We start from the raw sequence: 18351 nt of genomic DNA, 5'->3' as shown, positions 1-18351 counted from the left end.
TCGGACACGCTGCCGTCGTTGGAAAATATGCCATTCATTAAGGTAAGAATCTATTGCCGAGTGATCGCTGATTGAGTTTGAAGCTTTGAAATACGTTTTTTGTATATAATTTCCTCCCCAACAGAAAGTGGAAACTAAGGACGGTGACACGACGGTAGTGCTGTACTTCGACAGCTTGGATCAGCGCGAGCTCTGTCCAACGATCTCCGCCTTCCGGACGCACAAGGTAGCCAAGCAGAAGCCGGCACCGGTTGTAATCTACGATTATTATGACAATTGTAAGTCTTTTTAAATTACAAAAACTTCCATTAGACTTTCATTATCGTTAATCAATCATCTGGAATGTCTTTTACCCACACACACGCACATACAAAAAACACCCAGCTCGTATCGCCCGTCAGTTCTACGACGGACCGAAGGCTTCCCTGTGCGACATCTGCGAAAACGAGGACTGCGGTGAGGCGTGCAGCATCCGATCGCAGAAGCAACGCTCGTCGGACAGTCCCAGCCGCCAGCCGACGGTGGAAGGCACCATGCAGAGCGGCAGTCAAACGGTGAGCGTCAGCTTTTTCACATTCCTCCTGGCAACGCTGCTAGTGCGGATGTTCCACTAGCGGTCGTGGCAGTGCTACGAGATAAGAATAACTTAGAAACCGCACCGACGAGCTCGCCGATTTCGGATTCGCGATTGGGGTGGTTGTTACCAACGGTAATGATGGGAAGCAGGGATGGTACAGTTGCTTTTTTTTACTAGCAAAAAGACTGTCGAACGAGTGACGTGACAACAACAAAAAAACACTACAAAAAAGAAGGCGAGAAATAAAAGGAAATGAAATAATCTTACTAAACATATTAACAGTATCCTCTTTTATTCATTATCAACAGACGTCCGACGTTGGTTTTGTTGGTTTGGTAGATTAAAATTAATGTCATTGGCAACGTTGCGCAATTTGATGGAATGTGGCACAATTATTGATTTATTCTGCAGTGTACGTCCGTAATTGGGCTACCCTCGTTAATCAATGCTCGAAACGTCACTAATTAATTCTTGGCTAGGGCAGGCTATAATAAGAACACAACCGCCAACGGTATTCAATTGTTTCGCCTGACCTACTCAATCTTACGGCCGACCCGGAACCCGAGCTTGTGCGGAGTGGTACGTCGTAGAGCAGGCGATAAACGATGCCGTTCGTTCGGGCAGGAAGAAACTACTCAAACAGGCTCCTATCACCAACCATTTTGGGGATTGTTTCAGGTTCCAGGGAGAGTGTACTATCAACCGTGGCTTGGGAGGCTGCAAGATCTTCCTGCTCGCTGTAACTTGGCTTGCCTTGTAGTGTGCTTAAGCTAATCCGTTTCCCTTCAACATTACTCAAATACTGTCGCATCGGAGGTTTTTTTTTTAATTTAAAGCTCTACTACCATGCTTCAGAAGACGCGCGCGCGCACGATTGTTAATGTAAAACAGAGATGGGACAGAGAGATAGAGAAGGAACGAAATAATGCAAATAAATAATCAGTAGAGCATGAAACCGAGCGTTTCAGTTTCGGGCTTGCGATCATGGAAATGGGAGGGAAGGTAAAGAGATAGAGAGAAACATAAGGGAGGAAATGCAAGGGGAAAATGTCCTAATCGGGAAGGTTCGTAAGGGTAAGCTTTCCCACACATCGGTAGATGCACTCGTTCGGGGGCAGTTCTCCAATTTCGTACAGCTTCAGCGACTTGATCGCCATTGCAGAGTGGCCCGCGTTGAGGAAAGCGATCGTAGCATCACGTCCAGCATTCTCCACCAGCACATCATGTCCACCGGGGTGCTGCAGATAAGGAGTGGAAAAGATTAAGTCGGTAAGATAGAACACAAGGGGACTCGGCTGCGTATTGATCAGTTCGTTGACGTGGGAGAGATTATGTCACTATGTTAGGTAGCTGCTACCTCCCCTGCGGTGCAGATTGGCATCATCTTCTGATAACGTGCCACACGCACCGACTCCCTTTATCAAGTCGCATCGCATACTTGCTATGACGTGCCATGGTTCAGGTGCAGGGGGGGTTTATTCACTCTCTCTTTCTGAACAAAAAAAAAACACGCTGCACCAAAATCACGATACCTCCAGCACAGTGGCAGACATGATAAAAGATTATCTCTACAGCGTTCGTAAATCAAGTCCTGTGTCTGTTGGTACGTGGCGAGTATCTGTTACTCTGCATGAAGAACCAACTTAGCTACCGAGACAAGTTCTCCAGTAGGTCTCGTAAGACATCTTTTGGTCCCAGATATCAGAAAGACGGGTTGGTACGAAAGCTCTGTCCATGGTTGACCTTTTTTTGTTGTGTTATTTCTTTTTTGGGGATATCAACGAACCATTTGCTTTGAAGATTATCTGAGCACATAAAACACACGCGCTGTAAATGTTTGCCGTTTCGTGCAAACACACCCCGCGTGCAGCGTTGTGTGAAAGTCTCCGCATTCGCATTGAACTTGAGAAGCTGGAAGCCAGAGTCTATGTTAGAGCGCGCAAACACGCTAAGCTGAGATGTCCGTTGGGAACGGAATTGAATTCCGGAACTGAGTCACGCACTTCCAGTTATGGACACCACACTCTCTTATACATTTCAATGTCTAATCTTCACATCATTCACCCCCGATCTCCTTATCTAACACACGTTCTAGTATAGTGTCAACGAACTAGTTCAAGGTACGCATATCCAAGATCTAAGTGTAACATCAACACATGGACATAGCGTTTGCTGCTTACCAATCGGAGGAAATTCGTAATATCGTACACTCGATCGTACAGCACGATCCAGCAATCGTCGTAGCAATCGTGATAAGCCACCTCGCTGAGCGAAATCACGGGCCGCAGTCGCTGCTGGAGGTTGTTGTTACTATCGGTCCCCGGGACTTTCGTCAGCCGAAGGGCAGCCATTGCTAGCTGCAGTATGGTGGCTGATTGATTGGCGCCCTCGATCGGGCTCTGCACCTGGGCGTCCACGGTGGACATTTTGGCTGCGCAAAGTTTGTTCTTCTTTTTCTAATAAAATCTCACAACTAAGTAGGCACTTCTTGCAGAAACACACACACACACACACGCACACGAACAAGTCACAGAGTAGGCAGTGTATAGTAGTAGTTTTGTACACTCGCTACCAAGGGAGCGAACCGTTTCGAAGCAGACACAGTACGAGACTAAACGCTGCCAAGCGTTTGCGGGACAGTTTATACAGCGCACGGCAGTGGTACCGCACGGCACTCACACACAGCGTCACAGTTTTTCGTTGGCGTTTGCGTTTCACTACGTCATCGGTGTGGTGGTTTCGGTACCGCACGGTACGTCAGTGTTTTGGCCTCCTGGGGCCCTCCGTGACAGGGGCAGAGACGTCGCAATAGGCGATCGTGCAATCGCTGCTGCTATCTGCTACTGCTGCGCCCTATGCAGCATCTAGGATCGATCTTGTAAGCAAAAACATTGGTAATCAGTAGCAAAATGGAAGGGAAAGAGGAAGCAGGGAGGGATTTGTTTGTTTAGGTATTTTCTGGTGGGCCCGTTTCTGGACCGCCAGATAGGTTTGATGTTGTTGCAGTGATGCGATCGTTTGTGTTTTCTAAGCAGGACAAACACATAGTCCGCAGTTTGTGTGTTATCATTTGCACAGATAAGGATCAAGTGATCTTGACATGATTCATGTTTCCCAAGCCGGCCAGACGATTTTTTGGGAGCTGCGAAAACACATGTAATCTAATTCGCAGGTTTTAGCAAGAAGGCAGAGGCATTTCAAACGAGATAACGAGCTACTGAACCGTGGATCTAGAAGGAGCACTGGGACAGGTTTTTCTCATGCTTCCAGACATTACTATCAGAGCAGTTAGCTGTTGAGATTAAGAATATTGGACTTCCGAATTTGGCGAGCGAAAAACGGTCGAGGTCAGTCCCGCGGAACGGTCCATCTCTTATCACCAATGGCCAAGCGGCAGACTACAATCACTGCAGTTGATTGGATGGCACTTGTACCAAATTCATTATGCAATTCATGATTCATAATCCTGGCAAGTAGGAAACCGCTGCCAAAAACCGGTATACGGTTACTGTCCCATCCAGCGCGATTATCAGCGAGTTTTGAGTTCGCCATGGGGTGTGGTTAAAGACTAATTAGCATGGTCCTTGCCGCTGCCTCTGCCTAGTCCTAGGCCCCCAGTTTTAACAGCAAATTCCGAGGAATGTGTTCCACTTTCCATTACGATGGTACGATGGTGGCGGAGAGTGTCTGGAGGTCAATACACCCCGGCACAGTTAGGCCGTGTAATGAGGGTTTGTGGAGAGAGCGACCTAAGGGAGAGGGGGAATGCTGCCCAGATCGATGGGACAGTTGTAGGTATTCCGATACCTCGTGCCACGACTCAACTCTCACTAAGCCGCAGCTCAACCTGGATATGGCGCGACTGAGGGGAAGACGCCCATGCTGCTGATGTAAGCCTGTTGGACTTCCTCAACGTTGGAGCTGTGTGTAGGCTGTGCATTTTGGTAACACGAGAACAATTTGTCTGGCGACGGAGTGTGACGTCGACCGCAATTCTGAAGTGACGTTTCACGGCCGACGGCTTCACTGCACGCGATTCATTTTCTCGCTCTCATTTGCCCCTCCCTGTTCAGGTACTCTGCCTGGTTGCTTTCTATTTCAGCCTGTTCTACCCCGGCAACATGCGTAAGGATTCGTTCGGCAAATAATAAAACCACAGAGTCTCTATATTCGCATAAATTAAAGTTGCTTCGAGAGTATTCCCGAGCATTCCATATCAGGCGATTGCATCTAGAATTATTTGGTCTGATTTGAGGCTTTTTGCTGGCAGTTGAGTTCAAAAGTAGGACTCACAGCCACAACAAAAAACAGAATCAGGACAAACTTCTCCTCTTCTAACTCCCTGTGAATCACGACCGACATTTTCTCCGCATGGTTGCGAATTAAATATATGCTAGCAGAGGCGGCACGCGCTTTTTTTGTGCGCCTCCCCAGTTGGCTTATGTTGGCCGCCGGTAAAGTAGTCCGCAACGCAATCACCGCACTGGCGTAGGGCCGCGTTGATAATAATAAAAATAACTCGCCACACGCGTTCGGATTAGCGTGGCGTTGCGCCAATAAAAGAATTTGAGTATTGAGTATGCACACAAAAAATGCCGTTACGGATTGTGCCAGATTAGTGTAATTGTTCTGGAATAAATTGAAATTAAGCATGTGTGTGTGTGGTTGTGTGTGGGCCAAGGCTGGAATTTCATCATTTGGTGTAAAACTTGAAGGCTGGCTTCCTCCTTGTGAAACATGCCACCACTGCGGGGCAAATGCAAAACTAAAACGCACATCACACGTGATCGATTCCGTCAGTAAAAATGTGTTGCGTTGCGCATCCAGAACGGTGAATAACAACGTGCTTTTATGGATGTTTTTAATAAGATGTTATTTTTCGGTAACTATGAACGATGGCGATGATAATGATTACCTTGAACGCTGTTTTTCACGTGACAAAGCACATCACAGAGTTGCTCGGTTTTATTCGTTTTGCGCAAAACAACCGCGCGATCGATTTGAAATTGATCAACGGGAATATATACACATCCTGACATTCCACAATGGGCAGTTTAGAACAAATTGCGGGATAAAATTATTTTTGCAGAAATTGTTAGTTTTTATCGTTTGTAGTAGAGTATTATGATAGTAAATAACATTTTATTTGTAGTTCGCATCCATACCACCAGGTGGCGCTACATAAAATAGTGTTTTAAGGGATTTTTGCTTAGTTTTATTAATTTTGTGTGTTTTTTTTCTTGTATTATTTGTTGCTAATAGTATAAACCATTTTAAAATATACTGTAATGTTCCATAATGAAGATTAAATAAATAAATAATAATAATAATATATAAACAAAACATAATAATTTTGAATAAAATAATTTTTTCTGCTTTGTATAGGACAATTGTAGCTAATTCTCGTCACTTTTACTCACAGGTAGTACAAATATTAAAAATTTACATACACAACTTAGGTGGATGCTATTACAAGCTCCTGACGTCTAGTTCACTTTTCTAAAGACATGAATAAAGGCATTTAAATAATTCGATAGAGCAGGTGCATTGAAATAAAGTACTTCCCAAATTCGTAATGAAAAGCAGCACATATTGTTTGTCTTTGAATATTTATCCAATACCTTTCCAAGTGCTGTACTGCCTTCAGAAGGGGTAATAAAACTAAAAATCCTTCTTGGTTTTACAACTATCTGAAAAAATCAAAATTGCACGATAGCTACAAACTAAGTATTTACTTCATTTGTAAAGTTAAACCCTGTCTTTCTTTTAGTGCGTGTAGCTACTGATATTGAACTGGTTAACGAATCAGAGAAATACAGCTCATTATACAAAATGTCCTTCTGGATGCATTTTCTTTCTTGCAAAATATTCTTTGTAGCATCTCCCCTCTATCCTTATATTTAGTTTGTCATGAGTTTTGGGAGTTTCTTCTCCCAAAACGCCAATAGATGCTACTGCATTCATAACGTTTTCCTGTTATGCGTATAATTTAAGAATTACTTTCCTTATATCCTTCTGTAATCTGCAGTAGGACCAAAAGGTATTTGGTTCTGATTTGCTTCATTATATTTAATGATAAAGTTAGGTTAGAATAGAAATTTACATATAAGATAAGTACATGAGCTGAAAATAAGATACACAGCTTCGTAATTGAAATGAAAATTGATCAAAAGCACGTAGAATATATTTTTGTAGAATACACAAAATACGCTACACTAGGCACCTATGGAGCCGCCTAGTTACGCATGTGTCTGTTTTTAGAAAAAGTTGATGTGAAAAAACTTCAATAAAATTCGCGTTCGCAAACTTTCGCAGAATATTTCTTCACAGATTGATAGTATATATATTACACTATGATGTGACATATATGAGACAACGCCACTCTACGCCACTTTTATAATGGCATCAAGTCTAAAATTAAAATTATGAAAATTTTCAGGAGGTTTCTTCAGTTATTATCGTATATTTTTGCATTTAATTAACTTAGCTCAAAATTTTTCATGTGCTTATAAAGCTGACTAAATATCCTTTATAAAATGTCTAAATTTATCATAATCGGTTCATATTTGAAAAAATTACAAAGGTTTAAAGTTTTCCAAAAAAGTGAAGATTTTTCTGCGTTTTTTTAACAAATCTCGACTTTGAGAGGTGTTTTCTAGAGAACCAGAACAGATAAAGAGCTCATATTTGGTATTTTTCTTAGTTTAACCCTTAGTATTAAAACCTATTATTTGGAATTACGCTATTACAAAGTTGATTTTTTGAATTTCATCCCGGCAAATGCCCATTGTGCATTCGTAACCGCGCGATGATTCCGTGTCGTGTGTGCTCCCGCGGGAAAAGCTTATCTCTCGCGCCGATCGCTCGGAGCCCTTTGCCTTTTCGGCTATTAATAATGGTTCGTTGCTAGTGTATTTACTGCAAATAGGTTTATGGGTTGTTGTTGGTGTTTTGTGCCGGTGTATGCAACTCGAAACGATCGGTGCTGCTTGATAGCGCTGGAAACAAGTTTCCTATTATTTAGCAACGGACAATTATTTCATCAGATTTTTCAGATCCCCGTTAAACCCAGGCAGGCACGTGGTGCGATGATGATTGTAACGGTCGGGGGTGTGAAAAAAATGTGCTCTGAAGATGAAAACAGATGACTACAATGTGGAATTCAGAGCAGAGCATGCTGTGCTTTGGTAGCAAATAGGTTTTTTTTTGCAGAATGACGTTGGGAAACTTGGAATATAGGGAATCGAGACCCTAGGAAGGTTGAGAAGGGGGGAAATTGCAATACGGTATCAAAGGGTTCTACTTCAACTTAACCACGATACCTTCTAACAATATCGTTTACAGCCTATTTATAAATAGTTTGTTTCAGTATTCAGTAGTGACCAAGAATTATGCGACAAAGCATTTTGCGACCAAGAAATTTGCGACCAAGACATCTACACTAAGTTTTTGAAGTTCTTGGGAACTGAGGAACTGTGTACGGGGAGCTTGTTCCATTAGAGGTTTGAACCCATGACGGGCATGTTGTTACGTCGTGCTTCACGAATGTACAATAGTCCCTGAGATACATGGCACCTCTTATACGAGGATTCGTAGATACGCGGTCTTCTAAATTTGACAGTTCTTTGAGTAAATTGTACTGATTTGACACATCAATTGTAAAACGCCAAATAATTCTCTTTTGATCGAATGTTAAAAACCATTTCAAAAGGTTTAAAACAATTATATACAGCCATAATCATATCAAATAATTAATTAATGTTAAATTAATGAGGGCGGTTCCGTGGTACAGTCGTCAACTCGAACGACCTAACGTCATGGGTTCAAGCCTAGAATGGACCGTACCCCCGTTATTGGTGGGAGCTCCGAATCGGATCTACCCGATTCCGTGTTCGGAATTAATTCCGGAGCCGATTCCGATGCTGGAATCGATTCCGATGCTGGAATCGATTCCGATTCCGGAGTCGATTCCGGAGTCGATTCCGGAGCTGATTCCGAAGCCGATTCCGGAGACGATTCCGAAGCCGATTCCAGAGCTGATTCCGAAGCCGATTCCGGAGTCGATTCCGGAACCGATTTTGATTCATTGCGGAGTCGATTACGGAACCGATTCCGAATCCTGAGTCGATTCCGGAACCAATTCCGGAGTCGATTAAGATTCTGGAGTCGATTCCAGAATAGATTCCTAAAACTGATTCCAAACCTATTATCTGGAATCGATTCCAAAAAACTGCGGAGCTAGCCGGATTCCGACAAAAACTTCATTTATCCCATAACTACCCCCCGTAGCAAAGATTGACTATCTGGTTGCGTGGTCATGAATCAAGTCTCGAAAGCCTGTACAGGTCGGCATGTCTGTGTACGACGTTACGCTAAATAGAAGAAGAAGAATTAATTAATGTGAAAAATGTGTGAGTAAAATAAAAGAAAAATAAAAGAAATAGTAAAAACTGCCCTGTAATTATATCCGGTTTTAGTCTAATTCAACATAAAACCACAATTAGCTCACGCGGACACATTTGCTCCCATTCCCATAATCAAAACAAGCCTCACGCTTCAACATACGCTCGCTGTGTGTGGACTGCGCTTAATCATCATCACACTGCGGATCCGTCACTTGTATGAGTGTGTGTGTGTGCTCGTGTTTGCAAAGAACCAAACGCACGGAAACTGCGTCTGCACTGGAAAAGTCGGAAAAAATCGAATTTCCCGCGACAAACAAAGCAAAGTGCGGAGTGGTATGCATTGTGCCTGACCAGGGAAATTACCGTGACCGGATGAGCTGTGTAGAATAATCACCATCGCTGCACAATTGGGCACGTTTCTGTCCAGCTGCTACTGCACACCGATGTTGGTTCAGTTTGTGTGTTTGTGGGGTGTAGTTGCTGTGTAGTACGTCGAGCGAACTTCCGGACACTGATTTTCTAGCAACGCATTTCTTTGTCGGGAATCGTACCGCAAGTGCAGCTCATAATGCAGCTCCGTGCGTTGTAGAATCGGAAACAGCGAGAAAAGGAAACAAGCAGAGAAGCCAGCAGGAGCACACAAGACACTCTCGGTTCCCCTCTCCATTGTATGCTATCATTCATACAGTACACACTAGGAATCATGAGCAGCCTGGGCAACGGCAACAATCAGCACAACATCAACAGCAACACCGGAAGCAGCCAAAACTCGGCCGCAGAGGGCACGATGGAGCGTGGAAGGTAGGATGGAAATCAAAGCAATCCGCGTTTTCCTTCTCAAACCATCGGCCTGGAGACGAAAGTTGATGTTATCGATTTTCTGCCCTCTGTGTTTGCATGCGTGTGTGTGTTTGTGGTGCGAGAAAGTGTGAGAGTGTGTTAGTGAGATGCGAGGCAATGTTTTGTTTACATTTTTCCGTTCTTCGTGTATCCAGAATAGAGGAGATTCGAGAAGAAAAAAACCACTAGCTCAAGGATAGCGAACCAATTATGAAATGATTATTTAACACCATTGCGCTTCTCCCTCCTTCCAGCTGCATCCTGGTGCGTTATGCTAGCCAAAACTCGCTGGACGAAAGCTCCCAGAAGCAGCTGCCACGGTCGAACGGGAAGGAGAAAACGACCGGAGCGTACCGTAACAACATCCACACGCAGCGCTCGTTCGAGGCCATGAACATGATGCGAGAGTACGTAACCCAATTCCCACGCGACATCTGCCACCTTGTTCAGACCTCAGCCCGCTGTCCCCGTATAACTCAGCATAACGCGTTTTTCCCATTCATTTTGCATTTATTTGCACCTTTCCAGGCAAAACCTGCTGTGCGATGTGGTGCTGGTGGCGGAAGGGATCGAAATCCCGGCGCACAAAATGGTGCTGGCCTCGTGCAGTCCCTACTTCTACGCCATGTTTACCGGGTTCGAGGAGAGCCGGCAGGATCGGATCACGCTGCAGGGGGTGGATCCGCGCGCCTTGCAGCTGCTGATCGAGTACGTGTACCGGGCGGTGGTGGAGGTGACGGAGGACAATGTGCAGATACTGCTGACGGCGGCCAACCTGCTGCAGCTGACCGATGTGCGCGATGCGTGCTGCGACTATCTGCAGACGCAGCTCGATCCGAGCAACTGCCTGGGGATACGCGATTTTGCCGACATCCACGGCTGTATCGATCTGCTCAACTATGCGGAAACGTACATCGAGCAGCATTTCTCGTGAGTTTCAGAGTTGGAGTTGCAGTAGGGCGGGAAGGAATGTAATTAAAATGACCATATTGATGCTTAATTCGCAGGGAAGTGGTACAGTTTGATGAGTTTCTCAATCTCACCAGTGACCAAGTGGCACATCTGATCAAGAGCGACCGTTTGTCAGTTCCTACGGAGGAGAAGGTACGGGCAGGCGTTTTGCTTTCTCTTTTAAAACCCCCTTTTCTAATACCATGCTTCTAATCATCCTCTCCAAAAGGTGTATGAATGTGTTATCACTTGGATACAGTACGATGTGAGCGGGCGCCAGCACCATCTGGCCGACCTGATGGAGCACGTCCGGCTGCCCCTGCTCTCCCAGGACTATCTCGTGCAGTACGTCGAGAAGGAGCAGCTCATGAAGGGCGACCTCCAGTGCAAGGACTACATCATCGAGGCGCTCAAGTATCATCTGCTGAAAGGCGAGCAGAAAACGTGCTTCAAAACACCCCGCACCATCCCGCGACAACCGGTCGGCCTGCCAAAAGTGCTGCTCGTGATCGGTGGCCAAGCCCCGAAAGCCATCCGCTCGGTTGAGTGTTACGATTTGCGGGAGGAGAAGTGGTACCAGGTGGCGGAAATGCCCACGCGCCGTTGCCGGGCGGGACTGGCCGTACTGGGCGACAAGGTGTACGCGGTCGGCGGGTTTAACGGTTCGCTGCGCGTCAAAACGGTCGACGTGTACGATCCGGTGCTGGACCAGTGGACCACCAGCCACAACATGGAGGCGCGCCGCTCGACGCTGGGCGTCGCAGTGCTCAACCACTGCATCTACGCGGTCGGCGGGTTCGACGGCTCGACCGGGCTCAGCTCGGCGGAAATGTTCGACCCGAAGCGGCAGGAGTGGCGCCTGATCGCTTCCATGTCGACGCGCCGCAGCTCGGTCGGGGTGGGGGTAGTGAACGGGCTGCTGTACGCCGTTGGGGGGTACGATGGCGCCTCCCGGCAGTGTTTGGCGTCGGTCGAACGGTACAACCCGTCCACCGACACCTGGACGCAGATTGCGGAAATGTCGGCCCGGCGCAGCGGGGCGGGCGTGGGCGTGCTGGACAACATTTTGTACGCGGTGGGCGGTCACGATGGGCCGCTGGTGCGCAAATCGGTCGAAGCGTACGATCCGGCGACGAACACGTGGCGCCCGGTCGGTGATATGGCGTTCTGCCGGCGCAATGCTGGCGTCGTTGCGCACAACGGAATGCTTTACGTGGTCGGCGGGGACGACGGGCTGTCGAATCTGGCGTCGGTCGAGGTGTACAGCCCGGAAACGGACAGCTGGCGCATCCTGCCCTCGTCGATGAGCATCGGCCGCAGCTACGCCGGTGTGGCAATGATAGATAAGCCCTTGTGAAGCGAGCAGCAGGGCGCACGGGCCGCCACCAAACAATCCTTCTCCTCCCATCACCACACCACCACCACCACCTACACCCGGTACGCGAACTGTGCAGCCCTGCAGAATGAAGCGGCGAGTTTACCGGCCGCCGGGGCCAACGACGACGAGAACAGCCAGGCGGAAGGGCTCAACCCGGAACCGGCCATGAACAATGCGCCAAACGGCAACAGTGTGCACTACGAGAACATTTACGAATCGATCGAACAGTTTGCTCCCTTGAACGGTGGTGGAGGTGGGGCGGGAGTCGGTGGTAACGGTGCCCCTGCGGGTATCCCTGCTGTCTCGAATCCGGCGCCGCAACACGCGGCCGCCAATCAACCACAGCCCGGTCCGTCGGGGCGTTCGCTGAATGGCGGTGCTGCTGCATGCATTCCACCCCCACCACCCAGCATGTTGCACAGCATGCAGCAACTTTACCACCCGATGGCGTACCGGAACGAGCTGTACGATCGAACAGCCGGCTATGATGTGCCACGGGGTCGACCGGCTCCAAGCTACTACCAGAATCAACCACCCGTGGCCGGCTCCTCCAATGGCCGGTATGCTAACCTTCACCTGGATCTGAACCGTGCCCGCTATCCGGTCGGCTCGGCCGCACCGCAGCAACCGCGACCGCCCCGACAGCGTAGCTTCGACGACACCGAATCGTACCATTACTATCGCTGCCACAGCCAATCGAACGGCGTCGCCAAGTGCGACAATTTGTACGAGCGCGTAAGAGAGGAACCGGCCTACCAGAATACGGGCTCGTTTGCACCGGCGGCGAACCGGGCGGCGGGTCTTTTCGGGCGGTTCGATGTGATCGGGCACGGCGTTGGGCGTATCGAGCGCCATCTAAGCTCGTCCTGTGGCAACATCGATCACTACAGCCTGGGCGGACACTATGCGGTGCTTGGGCACAGTCATCTCGGTACGGTGGGCCACATACGGCTAAACCAACCGGGAGCTAATGCACCAGGGAGTGTGGTAGGAGGTCCAGCAGGCACTAATGCCCCGTACTGTGCGAACGGTACCGCGAATGCGCAGCCAAACGCAACCAAGGACTCGTCGTCGGTGAACGTGAAGAGCTTTTTCAGCTGTCTCGGGGGCGAAAACTCCCAATCGATGAACAATCTCAACAAACCGTCCACCGCGAACGGAGCGGCGGGTGGCAGTGTGAACGCGGCGAACGGGAACGACAGTACGCTGGCAGGTGCAGCTGGAGGCGCAGGAGGAGCATCGTCGGGAGGAGCTTCGGGAGGAACCGGTGGACAGGGTGGAAGCATTATGGGTGGATTGGCGAGTGCCGCCGCTGTTGGTGTGAGTGGTGTGGGCACGGGTGGCACGTTGGGAGGCAAATCAACCGGTGCCATCCCGAAGATAAGCCGAAAGTCGAAACAATCGCAACAATCCGCGGCCCAGGAGCCGACTGCCAACGTTCCCGCGCCACCGTCACTCGCTTCCGTGGGTGGCCTACCGCCCGCCGACCTTTCCACGGCCGATCCAATGTACGCGAACGGAGTGGGCGGGCGTGTGACCAAACCGTCCCTGCAGTGGCTGCTGGTGAACAAGTGGCTTCCGCTGTGGGTCGGTCAAACGCCGCCGGATTACAAGTTTATCGATTTTAACTTTATGTTTTCGCGCAACTGTGACGGCTGCTCGACCGCCGGTGGAGCCCATGGCCAGCAGCAGCAAGAAATTGTACGTTATGGAGCGATTGATCAAGCCGATTACATTCCCCCGGCCCGGGAGTACCCCACAATGACGGGCAGCTACCCGCGAGTGCTGCGCAATACGCCCCAGCTAGCGCGGTTGCGCGAGCACGAGTATGAGAACGTGCCACTGAACGATGGTCCGGGTGCAAGGGGGTCGGCACCACGTGCCGGCCCTGCGCTGCAACCGGTGCGAGCCCGCTCGGAAAGTCCTAGCCGCGTCGGAACGGATCCACTGCGCAGCTGGGCGTTTAACTTCGAGAACAACACCTTCCGTCCAGCACGCAGCCCGGCGCTATCGGTGGGTCCCTCTGGAAGTGCCACAAACGGAACGCCTAAACCGCGCGAAGTACGCCGCATTACCGATGGAACGTTCGGTGTGCGCGATCTTCAACGGCAACCGGACGGCGAGAAACCGGGCCCGAGTGGATTGGCCGGCAAGTTTGCTGCTGCTGCTGCTGGTGTGAAGCGTGCAACCGAACCGGACCGTGAAGATGGCCGGCTATCGTCAGCATCCTCCTCGTCCGATTCAGACAACTTTGCGATCGAATCGCTTGCGGCAGAATCCGGCGGACAGCCGGACGAGGAGGAAGAAGAGGATGGTAGCACCCGGTCGGCAGAGCTGCTACGCGTGGAGAACGGTGCCCGTGGCGGCGGAGGAAGCAACTCTACGGAGAAGGAGAACGCTGGCAGCTCATCGAACGATACGTCCGACTCGCTGAACTATGACGGGCCGGAACCGGAAGCAGCAGATCGGTCCCTTTCCGAGGATGAGGACGAGCAGGCAGCCTGCTGCGGTGCGGTGGTGATCGTGGAGGAAGAAGCGCCCGAAAATACCGTATCAGAATGAGGGGGTGGGAGGCACACAATTTACACATGACAATTTACAACAAAAAAGTGTGGTCATAAGAGAGAAAGAGAGAGAGAGGGAGAAGGATAGTGCAGTTATTTCTCCAGTTTAGCATTTTAAGTGTAGGCCTAATTTTACATTGTTTACTACTCTTCCTGTGATTACTAATATGCGCGCCCCATGCGTGCGTGCGTGCGTGCGTGCGTGTCTCGGAGAGGCTCTAGAAGAAATTTTTTACAAAAGGAACACTCCTTCATCCCCTTGATATCTCCTGCAATTTAAGCAACTACTGTGTTACACTTACTTGCTCAATATTTATTAACTTTCTTGTTCGCTGTTTCCGCCTTGTGCTGGCAGCATGTTCTTTCACCTACGAATCTTAATTTATTGGCGCTCAGAAAGGTTCCTCCTGGTTTTTTTTCTCTCGCAATAGTGATATTTCCCAATTCCTTTGACGAAAAACGAAACAAACGCGTGCCAGAAAGGGCAGAACGCAATACAATAATGCAAAAGAAAAATTACACTGTTACCTACTTGAAGGGGGGAAACACACTAAATGTCGATTTTAACCGTTGTAGCATATAGTAAGTAAATTCCAACCTATACACATACATCTAAAACGTACAGCAGTGAGTGAGAACCGATTCGAAAAGGAAATCTGGACCCCATAGCACAGTGAGTTTTAGGCAGTTAGTGAGTGTTTACAAGATTACACACATCCGAAGAGTGGCCGTTTAGATAGTTTGGTAATTTGGTGTTTGCAAATGGCTACGAGAAGACTGGATGAAACTAAAGAGAGTAGGCAAAAGTCATTCCAGCAAGCGGTACGTTGTGGTAGGCGTTTACGATTCATTCCCGAATTATACTCTAATGTGGCAACGAAAAAGGCAACGCAAAGGAAAGCAAAAAAAACAAAGAAGAAGAAGAAGAAGAAAACAAAAAAAATCAGTAACAATTGTGGCAGGTACAAAATGAAAATAGACAAAGACAAATAACGTTCAAACGAAAGCAAAAAAACCAATACATATTATGGCTACCTAGCGTTACATGTAACGCCCCAGTGTAACGCATTTGCACATCAGAACAATTTGAAGCAACAAAAAAACAAAAAAAAAAGGATTAATTATATGAGATACGCAAAACAGGAAGCATGTAATGTGTAGGAACAATGTTACATGTTCGTTATTTTAGGAAGCGCACACAACATTACGCGCACAGTAGCGTCTATTCTTGATAACACTCCTATATTTACACGATCAACACAACACACACACGTGTCCCCAAATAATCCCATTTTTCATGTTGATGGACATAGCGCCAGCGAAAATGGCCAATGTGTCCAACTCACACACACACACACTGTACTTGTGGGTGCGTGCGTGTGTGTGCCTGTTCGTTCGCATGTATGCATTTCGATATATTATCTCTTGTAGGAAGTGTTGAGATTAAATTATAATAAAAAAAACTGTGAAATGTGATTTAACGGTAAAGAGCGGTGGTTCGATCGTTCATTTGAAATGTAGCTCTTGTAGCGAGAAATGGGTTGAAATTTATTTATGCTTGTTTGCCGTTTGCGATCGATCGAGACTTGCAGGGTTTTTCAGGGGTTCTCATACTGGTGGGATACTTTCATGATTCTTTCTTACACCAAATGAACTTTATCTTGAAAGGAATTGGACTTTATGGCACCCTTTTTGGACAAATCCAATAGGAAATTTGCAAAGAGTTTGTCCAATAGGGTGCCATAGAGTTCATATCCTATAAGAAAGAGTCAAACAAGTATCTTACGGCTATGATAACCCCTGAAAACCCCTGTATTACCTATGACGATGGTTTGTTTAGTGAATAGTGACGCCGACGGTGCAATAAATTTACATCGATAATTGATTGCGCCACCGCACGGAGTGTAGTAATACGTTGTGCCGACACGACCGTCACAAGAATACGATTAAACTCTCCCACGTCTCTTACGTGCAGCGCAATGGTGCGATCGTTGTGCGCGATCGCCTGGAAAATGGATCAGCGCGAACAGCAAACGGATCCAAATTCCAGCAGGATATATCTGGCCAGTGTTTCGTCCGAAATTAATCACATCCCGGACGTACCTAAGAAGTGCTGTGGCCGCTGTGTAATACCTTGTTATTGCCTGTTTTATTTGCATTCCTTAAAGGGGAGAGGGGGCATAATAAAATAATGGACTCATTGCTGTGTGACAAGTCAATTTAGAAAAACGGTTTTTGATTGATAGCGCAAAAGCTAACGCCAATTTTGGCGCCATGCCAGCCGTTTCCCGCGGCGTTTGTGGTGTTGAGTTACTCGCATTTTGTGGATTTCTGTTCTGTGTACACTACCAGGATGTGGAGTGCCGCTTCCGTGTCTGGTCGGCTGGTCAGAGAATTTGTGCGTTACTTTTTAATCGATTTTTATTCCTTTCGTTCTCATTTATTTCGTTCGCTTTTCGTTTCAGCACAATGGACGACAAAGTCGGTTCGATGTGGACAAAAAAAACGGAAGCGATATCCTTCCGCCATCTAAATCGTTTCACGGTTACAACAGCAAAGGCAATGAAGGTAAGAGGGGTGAACAGCAAGGAAGTAAATGTTTAGAGCAAATCAGTTTAAAATCGTTAATCTAATTTAAGCTCGTTGCACAGGTGCGTTTTTATTAATGCGCGCCTCGATGTTGGAATGAAGCCCATAACGCCGTTTAATGCCCATAAAACTTCACCCAAAACAGTGCGGATAATCGCCCTCCCCCCGGGTGCAGGTTTTTACGAGCGCAACGCGAGTTCTGCCATCAAGCGTTAGGCTGGTTTGTTCCATAATTTGCCCACAATAACCATCAAACGGAACGACTGTACGTTCGGTAAATACAAATTAGCTCGCGAGCGAGGTGTGGCACCGCGCCGTGGTGGCCGTCTGATCGTATGGCGCTTTTTTTTTACTTTTAATCCGGCAGCCACCAGACAATCTAGTAGCCGGGGTGCTGCAGCCAAGCGGCGGCTCATAATCGTTATGATTAATCAAATCTAGAACCTGATCGTGGTGGTCACTCGAGCGGATCACGTATGATCGATAGATTGTGGCCGGATTGGAGCGCCGAATCTGTATCAATCCCAGCGGGTGGTCCGTTCGTTTCTGTTTTTTACCCGACAAGTGATCGGTGTAGATTAGATGGCGGCGTTGGCCTGTCTAGGGTCCTTCACAGCCTTGGAGGGAATAGAACGGGGACGACAAACTTTAAACACCCGTTTCCCGGTATTATTTTGTGACATTTAGACAGCCGTTACAGTGTTGCACAGGGGCTAAACAGTTAAGAGCGTTAAGCGGGTTCACCTCAACATAACGCTTCAAGGAGGTCGCCCCACAGCGAAGGTCTCGCGTACACACTTGCCGCAAGGTGGTGCAGTCAGTGAGTGTGTGTGTGTGGCGATTCTAGGGCTCATTTGCCTTACCCCCGCCCGTTTGAAAAGGCCCAAAGAATAAGTCCACCCCGTTAACCCCCCTCTGGGGAGGGTACAAAGAAACAGAAAGGCATTGCTCTCAATTGCCTCGTTTTGTACACTTTGCATTGCGCACCGCTTGTAGTAATGGTTTTGCAAACATTGCAAGGGCCTTCGAAAAATGTTCGAATGGTTG

The 18351-nt window shown here is 47.8% G+C and overlaps 3 protein-coding genes across 7 annotated transcripts in view; 2 read left to right on the top strand and 1 right to left on the bottom strand.

The window, feature by feature from the left end:
- Positions 1 to 18351, top strand: part of LOC120955273 (uncharacterized) — a 216493-nt gene that overhangs the window by 20624 nt on the left and 177518 nt on the right. The window lies entirely within an intron of this gene.
- LOC120954666 (uncharacterized) lies at positions 841 to 3213 on the bottom strand. The gene is made up of 2 exons (XM_040374783.2): positions 2758 to 3213; positions 841 to 1815 (listed from the first exon to the last, which is right to left on the bottom strand). The coding sequence occupies exons 1-2, from the start codon at positions 3001 to 3003 to the stop codon at positions 1630 to 1632; spliced, it is 432 nt and encodes a 143-aa protein (XP_040230717.1). The 5' UTR covers positions 3004 to 3213; the 3' UTR covers positions 841 to 1629.
- On the top strand, positions 9185 to 16203 carry LOC120956671 (ring canal kelch homolog). 2 transcript variants are annotated; one of them, XM_049608326.1, is made up of 5 exons: positions 9185 to 9783; positions 10077 to 10229; positions 10351 to 10752; positions 10830 to 10926; positions 11003 to 16203. In XM_049608326.1, the coding sequence occupies exons 1-5, from the start codon at positions 9653 to 9655 to the stop codon at positions 14711 to 14713; spliced, it is 4494 nt and encodes a 1497-aa protein (XP_049464283.1). In that variant the 5' UTR covers positions 9185 to 9652; the 3' UTR covers positions 14714 to 16203. The 2 variants fall into 2 exon arrangements, with proteins under 2 accessions (XP_049464283.1, XP_040234274.1); XM_040378340.2 differs by having other exon boundaries at positions 11003 to 12130.

Source organism: Anopheles coluzzii, chromosome 3 (assembly GCF_943734685.1).
Source record: "Anopheles coluzzii chromosome 3, AcolN3, whole genome shotgun sequence".
In the NCBI taxonomy this organism is placed as follows: domain Eukaryota; kingdom Metazoa; phylum Arthropoda; class Insecta; order Diptera; family Culicidae; genus Anopheles; species Anopheles coluzzii.
This window is presented reverse-complemented; position numbering and strand designations above follow the sequence as displayed.